The 12,966-nt window shown below is 27.6% G+C and overlaps 1 protein-coding gene across 5 annotated transcripts in view; it reads left to right on the forward strand.

Moving 5' to 3' along the window:
• The first annotated feature begins 1,549 nt into the window (after positions 1–1,549).
• Positions 1,550–12,966, forward strand: part of LOC111628645 — a 45,178-nt gene continuing 33,761 nt past the window's right edge. For 3 of the 5 annotated variants that reach the window (XR_002757204.1, XM_023372477.1, XM_023372486.1), the window contains exons 1-3: positions 1,550–1,842; positions 5,303–5,649; positions 10,844–10,910. Coding sequence is in view for 4 of the 5 variants with exons in the window: in XM_023372477.1 (XP_023228245.1) it covers positions 1,782–1,842; positions 5,303–5,649; positions 10,844–10,910 (475 nt within the window). In the remaining variant the exon portion in view is untranslated. The remainder of the gene's footprint in view (positions 1,843–5,302; positions 5,650–10,843; positions 10,911–12,966) is intronic. The other 2 variants (XM_023372481.1, XM_023372490.1) reach the window with 1 other exon arrangement.

Below are 12,966 nucleotides of genomic sequence, written 5' to 3' on the forward strand. Positions count from 1 at the left end.
GGAGGTGGAGGAACACTTTCTTCACACATTCATACAGATACAGACTTTTTACACATTGCAGCAGGTCTCTTTTTATTGTTTTTTAATCGGAGTCAGATTCAGGAGATGCTACCAGAGCTTGCAGGGTCAACTCCTCTTGTTCCATTCTTTGTTTTTTGGCAGCTTGCTTCTTGAAAAACATGTCCAAGGTGGTCTGTTTCTTCTCTTCTTCAACACCTGTCAGAAATGACGGGCAAGGGTGTCATTGTAGAGATCATTGATCCTGTTGGCCTCAGCTATGTTTGGATAGTGAGTGTTGGTAAAATCTTGAACCTCTCCCCATTTGACAAGGAAGTTTTTGTCAACATTCATTCCTCCTGATGATTTCTTCTTTGTTTCAATTGAAATCACCTTTCTGTTTTTTTAGAAGCCATGATTTGCACAACACTTGAATAAATGTAGATACTCTGCACTGAAGTGATGTACTGTACGTAATAAACAAGGGAGCAATCCGAATCCCAACGGGAGCTCTGTACTTCAGATATACTAATAATATATTCTAATAATACTAATATATTATAAAAATAGCAGATTGTCATTGGCAATGGCAAAAGTGTGGAAACATCATTCGCACTTGTTCGCAGGAAGACCGTTGTTTGCCTCACGTAACTGCCAAACGAAAAGTCCATTGTTCGTAGCTTGTCCGTTGCTCAAGTCACGTAACGGCCAAACAGAAAGTCCGTTATTCGAGGCGTACGTTATACGAGGCACCACTGTATATAAAACATACACACACATTTTAAATCTTAATTTAGTGTTATTTTATTTTTATATTGATATTTACATTTTGAAATATTTGCATAAATGCAAAAATTCTACTCATAGAAGTTGAAGTTTCTTTTCAGAAAGAAGAACTAGCATATTTAAACAGTGTTTGTCTATTTTTATTTAAGATAGTCTATTTTTGTTTAAATTTATTTTTCAATAAAAGTAACAGAATTTTTAATTTTGGTATTAATTGTATGAAATTTGATAAACATTTCAATAATTTCTAATTTAGATATATCATATGAAAATAAAACATTTATTTAAAAAGATCTTTTTTGCTTTTCATATACATTTAATGTACTTTGTAATTGTCATAGTTGAATGACATTTAAAAATTTTTGTTGAGTCTGAGAATTTCGCAAAATTTTGGAATACTAGATTAGTGATTTTACTTAGATATGATTTTCATTTTATTTTATTTCATTTATTAATTAAATTATTGATTTTGATTTAAAGCCTTACTTATTATTTATTGTTTTATAACTTATAAGTTATTTATTTATTTATTAAACAATAAGTAAATATTTTTAAATTTATAATAAAGTAAATAAACTTTATTTTTCTTTTATAGCAGAATTGCTTTGATACTAGAAATGCAATTGTTTTCTTCAATGCAATTATATTCTGATGCATATATCTGGATTATTTTAACCTTAAATAATTAAATATCAATTACAGGTTAAAATAACTTGTATTTTTTTTTTTTTTAAATTCTTAAATTTTCTTTTTTAATTTAGGCAGCACATTTTGAAGAAACTACAAAAGATAATATTGAATCTAAGCATTTTTTAATTGAGCAAGATAAGAGCAGAGAAAGTGAACTTTATTCTTCAATCCATGAAGCAGATTCCTTGGAAGACATAAAGCAATCTGTATCAGAAAATTCTTCAACTTCTCCTTCATTGGCCATTTCTGAGAAAGTTCCCATTGTTGATAAATCTTTGAAAACAAAATTTCTTGAAGATAAAGGAAATATGTATTGTGCACTGGAACAAAATTTAAATGCTCAAACATCTCAGGAAATTGAATCTATGGGTATGTAATTGAAATTATTAAATTCAATTTAACATTTGAAAAGGTTATGTTCAATCAACAAAAATATTCTATAGTTATAAAATTATATAAGTTAACATTAAAAACTTAAACTTTTCAGTAACAAAATATTTTATATAATAGTGTAAAAATAATACTAAAATATAACATTTAATAAAAAATCTGAAAGTAAGCTAAAATGAGAACTACATCATCATTTTTTAATATTTAATGTATATTGGATATAATAATATATCATCTGTAATACAATTAACTATAAAAAACGCTCACTTTTAAATATTGTCATTCAGATATTCAATGGAACTCTAGATTAAAAATGTATCACTTGGAGTTAATATTTTGGAAAAAATTGAACATACATCTAACTGATGAGGGGCTTATATCCAAAATGCATCTTTGATTGAACATCAACAACAAAATACTTCTAAAACAGTTATTAATTAACAGTGTCCCTCATATGATTAGTTCCTAGAAGCATATTCATGATATTGAGTGAAGCATCTTATAATTTCATAATATTAATTGGAACATAAAATTTGACTAACAAATTAAACTTATTACTGTAAGCCCTGAGAACAGTTGAAAATCTGATTTCAGAGATGAATTGGTTTTGTTGAACATTATAATGACAAAGAATAACTTTTTTTCAGATAATTTATAATATTAATATTTATTCTGTTGTTTTTATAATAATATAGTATGTTTTCTATATTCTTAGACAAATTTAATTACCTATTATGATATTATCCTAAATTTGAAAAATTTTAGAAAATATAGTGATAATCTCTAAGATTTGTAAATGAAAATAGAATGATTAAATATCTAATTTTTTAAAGATTCTCAAATTTGAAAGCATACATAATACATGAACAAATACATTAAATAATTGTCTGAGTTTTGTTTGAATGCAATTTGTTTTTAATAAATCAATTATTATGCAGTCTTATTTTAAATGAGCTACAGGAGAGAGAATCATCTTATAAGATGTGAGAAAATATATTAAAAAGATTGTTTTAAAAAAAATAAATAATTCTGAAAATTAAAATTTTAAATTTAATAAGAGAATTTATAACCTCTTGCTTAGATTAAAGCTACAGTAGACTCTAGATTTAGTGGTAGTATTCAATCTAAATTAATTTCAGCTTTGATAGAAGTGGTTTTTTAATAATATTTCATTCATAGTTATAAATTATAACTTATTTTAATATATCCTGTACTTTATAACTTTGATATTAATATATATATTTTTAAATATAATGGTGCCTCATTCTTCTGTGAGAAATCAGGGCATAAGATGTGCTTATGTCACTTACTGACACACAATCGTTAGATTGGCTCACTTATTCTTTTAGGTGGGCTTTAAATAAAAAGGATATTAACTGCGAAGTCTCTATCCAACATCAGGATCCTAGATACCAGTTAATCAGTTATTTTACACATGGATTAACACGTGTTTATGAATCAATATGGAGAGGATGAAATATTTTGATTCAGACATTATGAGACTTTACTTAAAGATAAAAATATTAATAAGATGGAAAATTTACAAATTTGATCTTCAATATATATCTATAATTTTGTGGAGGGACAGATCACATTTCCAGTTAAAATCATACTATCTCAAAGTATACTTTATCTTCTTCTTAATTTCAGATAGATGCGAATGTTCTTATCTTTGGTTAATTCTTCGGCAACACTTCAATAAACATTTTCTTTAACTTTGGAAATTAGAAATAAACTTTGTATGAACTTCGGAGTCAATTATGGACGTTGGCCGTGAGGAGCGGGTATGGAATATGTCCTTCTCCTATGGAATTTCGTGGTGTATTCCCTGAATGATACTGAATCCCCTTTTTTTGATGATTTTCTCCAATGAGAGAATTGTATTATTCCCACGTGTTTAGGAAAAGTGGGGTTTACAGAAGGGCAACTGGACTGTATGTGACTCAAAATTTGTGAAGATAAGGGAAAACAAAAAGGATGTAGAACTTCCGTTGAGAAGGAAGTGAATTTTACCAGTTTCCTTCGTTTTCAACTTAAAATTCTTTCATTTAAATCAGAAATATTATTTCTAACATTTATGGATTTTATATCAATTTCCAATTAATAAAGGGGGTGTTCAGAATCTCACACTTCAAAAAACTCTTAATTTTGAATGTTCCAGAGTTTGAACAATGCTTCTACATTCTAACTGCATGCACAGTGAAAAAATGCACTGGCTGCATAAATGCTATCTGTTGTGTACCCAATTATCTCTTGCTCTTGCTATTGCTATAAAAGCATCTCTTACATTACATTCAGATATTTTCGCTGTCTTATTTCACTTTATTTTTAGTGTTTGGTTATATATAACCCTACCTATTAACCATGATATCCAAGAAGAGTATGTATGCAACAAAGAGAAAGGATGTAGCATTGAAAATTAAGATAAAAAAGGAATTTATTGTAAAACATGAAGAGTATGTAGTGTTACTAGAAAAAAATATTTAAAGGTGGTGTTCAGTCTAAAATATTACAATATATATTGAATAATTAATTTATACACATCACTAAAATATCTGTTAAAAATATAAATTTGCAACAGAACCAAACTTTATATAATTTTTAGCATTTTAAATTAAAATTATGTAACTGATAGTGTTTCCACTACCGTATACTCTATATATAAATAAAAAATTTTTTTTTTATTTTTTCTTCTGGACAAAAATTTTTTTGTCTGATAAATAAAAGGTCTACAATATTGTTTATTAGTGGAAGCATAAATATTTAAGTCAAAAAATGTTTATACCAAGCACAGCCTTCCTACATAACAAATTGCACTTATTACAAAGAGAGAATTCTATTGTAAATAATACAATATGATCACATTGTAAATTCATTATATTATGTTTTATAACATATTATTTAGTAATTCCTTACAGTTTAAGTGTAATATTTTCTTATTATAAATACATGATGATAAGTGCTTAATGCATTTTGTGTAATTATGTAATGGTGTATAAAAGAGAAGTTGTGTACAAGGCTAAAAAAATGAAAAATTGTTAAAACCAGTGATATTAGTTTAAATAATAAACTGAATAGTTTTTTATATTTTTATTAAAACATACAGTGTTACTTAATGAACATGTAAATTTAATATACTTTAAATTTACATGTTCATTTCCTATCCTTATATTGAAATGACTTCTCTGTAATAGTTTTAGAGAGGCTACATTACAGAAAAAACATTTTTAATAAATAACTTTTTTAAAGTATGATAATGATGATTGTTTTTTAAATTAAACAGATAATGAGACAAAACAAATTCCACAAATTTTTTGAAACTCAAGAATATGTAATATTTCATTTAGTATTAATTGGGATATTCAGTATTATATTATAATAGAGAAAAGTGAAAGATATGTCAAATATTTTTTATATTTAATTATTTTTATTCTTCCAGATGATGGTAAAGAGAAAAAGCTTCCATTTGAAGGAAAGCAGAAAATTTCACAGCAGATAAAAGAAGAATTGCCTGCATTAGAAATGCAGATTCTTCAATTATATAATGGCAAAAATGAAGAAGGAAATCAGAAAGTTTCAAATAAAGATAGTGAGCAAGCAAATTCTGAATCTTCTCCAGTTGCTATGGCATTTACTATTGCATTTGATAGTGATTTAACAGCATCACGAAAAAAATTAGGTATAAAAGATAGTATAAGTCAATATGCTCCACGAAAAACTGAACCAGAACGCAGTCCGATTCAAAAGCTTCGTCCTGGAAAATTAAATGAATCAAATTCTAAAAAGGTAAAATATATTATTTCCTATTGTAAATAAAGAATGTAAACAAAGAATTTAAGTTTTCAAGGTTTTTGAGAATTGTGCTTTTGGCTAAAATTGGAATATTTGTTGTTTACTTTCGTTAGTATAATTGTTATAATAATGAATAAAATTAGAGAATAATAACTATAGGATAAAATGTAGAGTATGAAATTAGACTAAGATAATAGTCTATATATGTAAATTAATACCATTTGATATATTCTCAAAAACCTGACTTGGCTTTAAAGCCTGACTGAAAATGACCAACAAACACTACTTTTTTGAAATGGAGAAAAAGAAAAGAAATAAAAAAGAAATTAGCAAACACAATTATAGTTTAGTGCTGTAATATCAATAACAATTATATAAACATTTCAATCAAAAGCCTTAAATTATATTTCAGTAAGGTTTAATTCAAAAAAGGTTTTGTAGACTAATGTCCTGTAATACTATGAATGTTGAAGCAGTGGAGAAGGAATCAAGAATGGAATTTCCCAAATACATTTGTTTTTGTATCATGATTCATTCATGCAGTTGTATGAGATATTTATAGGTATTATATCTGACAAAAATTTACTGTCACCCACCATTTTAATTCCAATATAATACAGTACATTTGGCCAATTAAATTATCTATGATGTTGTGCCATAAACTTGTTAATATACATATTTATATAAAATTTATTTGAAAGGAACTGTCACAAACAAAACCTTTTTTTTAACCAGTAATTGAACTTAACACCAAACTTCCAAAAGTTTTTGGCCTTCATCAAGGCCTGCTTCAGGTGTTGAACTAAACTGGACCATTAGAATGATGATGTTTGACTTTAAACTTTGTATATATCAATTTTCACCCTTCTGCTTGCCTTCATTCAAATTCCTCAAATAAGTATCTCCACGCATGTGCAACAGTCTCACTGTCTTTAAAGTTAATACAGTTGCCTTTTAAGTTAGCTTTATAAATTTCCAAGACCTCCAAGTGATGAAAATGGTCTATTTGAAAGGCCTGCCTAATTAATCTGGTGTTCTGAAAGTCTGCACAAACTTCCAGATTGGTGGTGTACGTAGACAAGATGGTGGTGTGCCTGTTGTTTGTAGGGTCAGATTGATGATCATGTATCCCTCACATGTTCATCACCTGGAGGCCTTGCAAATTTATAAAACCAACTTAAAAGGCAACTTTATTAACTTTAAAGATGGTGAGACTGTTGCGCATTCGTGGAGATACCTGTTTGAGGAATTCGAATGAAGGCAAGCAGAAGGATGAAATTTGATTTATATACAAAGTTTAAAGTCAAACATCATCGTTCTAATGGTCCAGTTTAGTTTAACACCTGAAGCAAACCTTGGTGAAGGCCAAAAACGTTTGGAAGTTTGGTTTTAAGTTCAATTACTGGTTAAAAAAGGTTTTGTTTGTGGCAGTTCATTTCTCACTCCAGTATTTCTGAGAAGACTTTTATTTGAAAGTACTAGAATACATCTTATTAATCTTATTTTCCTACATTAATTTAAAAATCAGCAAATGACTGCAACTTTTTGTTGAATATACATTCAACAACAAAAATGGACATTTTTTTTCTAGTCAAGTTCCCTTTGATTGCAAGTTGTCAAAAATTATTAGTTTTCACAAAATTTATTAATAGCAATTCAAACTATATTGTTTTAATTTTGTTTTAATAGTAAATTGATTTTACTGTAAAAAATTAATATAAACATTTTTTAAATAAAATTTGTGTAGGATAAAATTATAGAAACTTAATAATTGAGACAAAAATATTGAATCTTTATTTTTTTAATTGAAATTTAATGGTGTAAATCAATGTGTAATTGCTAAAATGCCATCTTCAAAACAATTATAAAATAAGATATGATAATTAGTTGTTAAGAAATGGAAAAATGGTGTCAAACAGATAAAACTACATACACATGTTTTTAAAGGTAAGAAAAACAATAAAAAAAAAAATTGAAACCTATCAAACAAAACCTGGCCAAGAAAGAAAAAAGATTACATCTAATAAAGAGAAGAATCTTTGAGGTCTTGTAAGAGCCAATAAAAGAAATTTCATCAATTGATTGACTGCTACCTGGAATTAATAACTGAGAAAGGTGTGTCAGCTAAAATTACTGGTTGGCATTTAAAAAAATTAAGCATTTGTTTTAAGAATTACAGTGAAGAAACCATTCTTAAATGGTTTCATTTCATGCTGCTTGCACTGTAAGTGCACAAAGAAAAAACTTACCTGGACAGATAAAAACAAAACTTGGAAGTTTTGTATTTATCTGCCCAGGTAAGCTGAAAAATGGAAAACAACAAGTGTCATTTTTTCATTAATTAATTAATGATGGCCAGCTGCGAGTTACTTGCCATCCACATGAAAAACATCATGCAGCTTATGTAAGTCAGAAGGTGAAGTTTCCAGCTATGTTATAGTTTATAACACAATCTGCATTAATGACATTTTTTACTTTATTTAACTGAAAAAACTTTGAATTCAGCTGGCTACATTAAAATATTAGATCACTCAAGTCCCACTGTTCAAATTTATTACAGGAATGGAAGATGGAAAAAATACTTTCATCACCAGGATGGAACATCATGCCATTTAGCTGGTTCATCCAAACACCCATTGAAGAACAGTCAATTCCACTATTAGATTGGCCAGGGTAATAGTGCTGATATGAACCCTATAGAAGATATATGGGGTAAAATGAAAAAACTGACAGAGGCAAAGCCACAAGTCCACAAGTTGCTACATTATTGAAAACTGCTGTGGAAGAAGCCTGGCTAAGCATTACAAACAATTGAAATGCTTTAATTGAAACCATGCCATGTATTGTGATTCATTAAAGGAAGCTAGACAAAGTATTAAATTGCTTTTTAAATTTTTTTAAAGTTTCCATAATTTTGTCCTGCACACAAATTTATTTTTAAAAATTTTTTGAATTAAAACAAAGGAAAATCAATATAATTTTAAATACTATACACAGATTTGTGAAAACAGTAATAATTTTTGAAAACTTGTGATCAAGGATGGAACTTAATTGAAAACAAAAAAGTTTCCATTATTTTGTCATTGAGTATAGTATATATTACACTAAGCCAAAAGAAACATAAGTGCAGTTAAATTCAGTATAATAATAGTTGTATAGAATTTAAGATTATTTCTATAAATAAATATATATATATACAGTAGAACCTCGATTATCCGGACTAATTGGGGATGAAGGTAGTCCGGATAAGAAAAAATCCGGATAATCGAAACAAACACTTTAATTTGTCTTTTAATGATAATACAACACGTTTTCTTTTCGATGACATATCGGCAATATTAAAAGTAAATACTGTATTTAAATCGTGATCAAATTTTCAAGAAACAAACATTCATATTGAATTTGGACTACTACTGACCAACGCTAACAGACTACCTACTGTTTAAAAGGCCCTCTAGTGGCGCAAGAAGACGGATTTTATAAAATAAAAATCAGTTGAAACTGCAGTTTTATGAATAAAAATTTGATAAACTATTTATCGTTTTATGACGAGTAAAATTTTTTCGTCGCGTTCGCGGCTTTTAAGTAATGCATAAACCTTCGAGGCGCGAGGCCCTTCGGACCGCCAGGCATAGGCGGTGGCCCACGTCGTCCATGCCTTACGCCGCCCTTGGTCATAGAAATGATGTAATTTGAATATAAATTATTTATAAATACGTATGTCAAGTTATATTTTTATTACTACGTAAAATATATTTAAGAGTTTACGACCACTGTGATGGGTGAGACGTTGTTGAAACAAAAAAAGTTATGCATTCCATCATGAACATAAACAGTGTCGTAATTCGCCAAGTGCAAATCAGCAAATTCGTAAAATTTTTGTTTATTTTGAACAATCCGGATAATCGAAAATCCGGATAATGGAGGTCCGGATAATGGAGGTTCTACTGTATATATATTGGAGACATCAACACTCAACCCGGAATATACTCATAAGATAGTATTCCTCCAAACTTTGAAACTCTCCCTTGTAATTCCAGCCTTTTATTTTTCTGACAGAAACAATTCTTTTATAGTATTCACGAGACTGTCGGACAGGGACTCTAAGTTTTGCATCTAGTTTTATTTTTGGAAGGTAAAATAGCAAAAGTAGAGAGTGGGCAGAAGATGTCTGATGTTGCTGGGCAGTATGGCTTGAATAAAACTACAGTAGGGTGCAGTTCAATCTTATCTAAGAAAGATACAGTATAATCAAGAAGACTCAAGCAGCTAAAGGAGTAACAAAAATCACTTCTGAGAAATAAAGAACATTGAAGAGCTTATAATGGAACCTGAAACGAATCTGACGACAGAAGAACGCTAAGAACTCTTGAATGAGAACACGAAGAAACTCAGCGAGATATGTTTTATTATGAAAAAGAGGATTAATGCCGATATCTGCTATTAATTATAGATTTTTTTGAAGAAGTGGGGGATGTTAGATCAACGGTCTTAGAATGACATACAAACCAGGTTGAGGTTAATAGGCTTGGGGATCTCTACAATTACAATGCTATTAATTACTTATGAAAATCCTGAAGAAGAGAAAAAAGCAATCGACACTAGACAGATTCTTTAACCCCACAAACAAAAAACATGACTAATAAAAATGCAAGACTGCATATATATTTATTTTTTTTTATTTTTTGGGGTCTCCAGAACCAATTAATCAAATTCCCATACAAACATATGGTAAATTGATAATTGGTTAATGAACAATTCAGGTAGCATATATATAATAAATAATCTTAAATTATATATATATATATGATAAATATTAATCTTTCATTTATAAAAGCATAACTTTTTTTTTTCTTATTTTTGGAAGTATATAAAATCATTAAAAACAAAATTTATGGGAAAAATTAAATCGCAACAAATTTTAAATGCTAAAAAATTATTTGTTTCAAGATTAAAGAAAGAAAACTACGAAATTCCATTTTAAGAGATTTTAAGAGTGATAGGTATCTTACGTTTAACTGTTGCTTTATTTATAATTATTTCTAAGATTAAATAATTTCAGATAGCATATTAGGTTAATAATAATTATATCAAGTGGAATTGGAAAGCTAATCATATAAATGCTTTGAATATAAAATATTTTTATTTATCTTCAATATTTATTTATAAAAATGAATTTTTGTTTTAGGCTCTCTCTTTGGATATGAAAGATATAACTTTATCAGCTCCAGATATTTCAAAGAAATGGATTCAGGGTATAAAAATATTTGTTTCATAAGTTTGTTTATTTAAAATATAATATGCCTTTTTTTCATTTCTCTTGCTATTTATGTTCAGTTAACTTCTTCAGTCTATAATAAATCTATATTCTATTTAGATTGAAAAACCATTAATTGTGTAAAAGGCAAAAGTACTTTCATGAATAAATTTTAGTTTTGTTATTGTATCATTGATCTTGTATATAACTATAAATCTTTAAGGGAAGAAAAATGAAATCTTTGATTAAAAAATCTTAGAAATTATTTTTCCAGTAATCCATAGAAGTATTATATTTATAATAGTTTTTGTCATAAATTGTTTTTTGTATTAAGAAAATTTTATTCACAGGATATCAATATTCTTTTAAAGTTTTTATTAAAAAAATTATGTTTGTTTCCTGTTAAGAAAATATCTATGTTTAATTTTTAATTAAATTTTTAATTATTGTATTACTATAAATTACATCATCCTAAATCTGGTTTTATATACATATAGTTCAGTCTGATTAATTTTGAATTATTGGATAATTTGAAACTGCTATTATTTCTTTCAAAGTTGTATTTTAAGTTTGAAAGGTAATAATAGCAGGTTCCTTAAATTTTAAATTTAAATTATTTTAAGACTAGCATTAAAAATTACAATTAATAGCTACAAATTCTCTGACAACAAGACTGGCATATAATTATATCAGAAAAGATAACTGGAACTATATATTGGAATTTATTGATACAACTATATACCTCTATTTTGCCTTTGAAGATGGCTTTTATAAACAAAAAAAAAAATAAAAGCTCTCTTAACTTCTTTAGTATCACAAGAGTTTACTGAGTTATGTTTGACATTTATTAAAATACCTATATATAAATTTCAGAATGAGATTTTGAGTTTCTTCAGATGTGTAGATCAGTGGTCAGCAAACTTTTTTTTAGTCTCACACCAGTAAGAAAAACAACATGCAACCTATACAGCGGAAATCATCAGGAAAGTTAGAAAAGTATTAGTTAGTTAGTAAAGTTAGAAAAAATAGTATCAGAAAAATTATTTACAGGTATCCCTCTTATAACATGGTGATTACATTCCGAAAAAGTGTCATGTTTATGCAAATCCATTCTATACAAGACAAAGGACTAATACAAAACAGGGGGTTAGGTTTCAAAAGTTATAACAACTTATTTTATACTTAATCTGCAACTGATCAATACTGTTTTTGTCACACACACCTCTAAAAATTTCCACATGCTCCACTGATGTGGACATTAAAAGTATACTGTTCTTTTTTGTTACTAAGAGAAATATGTTTATTAAAACAATCAATACTTAATACAGTACTTTAAATTGTTATTATTGTTGGTTATGTGTTAATATTGATTTTAGTTAAACACATTTTCTTTTTATAATGTATTATTGTCATCTGACCTTTTTTGATCTAGATCAGAAATATCAGCAACAATATTTTACCAAAAAAACTTTTTATGTATGACAAAATAAAAATTTGTTTTAGCAGTTTGCATTTGTTCAATCAAGGACCGAACAATTTTTTTTTCTACATTTTGTGTTCAATACTGAAACGTTTGAGTACTGAGATACCACTGTATTTCATTAGTCATTTTTATGAATGATTACTTACCTATGATTAAAAAAAGGTTAATATTACTTATTACTTTAAAATGTTTAAAAATAAACTATACTAAATGCAAACATTAATCTATAAAAAAAAATATACTGACAGTCTTAAAGATAGTCTAAAGCAGCGATTCCCAACCTGTGGTACACGTACCCCTAGGGGTATGCGATAGGTTGTTTAGGGGTACAGAAAAAAGTTAGTTATTATGGCAGAAAAAATAATATATTATGTATCACAAACTAATAGTATTAAAAAATTATTAGATAAAAAATGTTCCTTGCAACAATCACAACTTTATTATACATTTTTTCTTTTAGGTTTTTTTTCTTTAATTTAAAGTTACAATATGTAAAATTAACAATACGGTTACTCACTAAATTTCTTAAATGAGGGGTACAATCTAGAGATATGACATGTCACGGGGTACG

This window comes from Centruroides sculpturatus, unplaced genomic scaffold (assembly GCF_000671375.1).
Source record: "Centruroides sculpturatus isolate CEXI.00-Female unplaced genomic scaffold, Cexi_2.0 scaffold34, whole genome shotgun sequence".
In the NCBI taxonomy this organism is placed as follows: Eukaryota; Metazoa; Arthropoda; class Arachnida; order Scorpiones; family Buthidae; genus Centruroides; species Centruroides sculpturatus.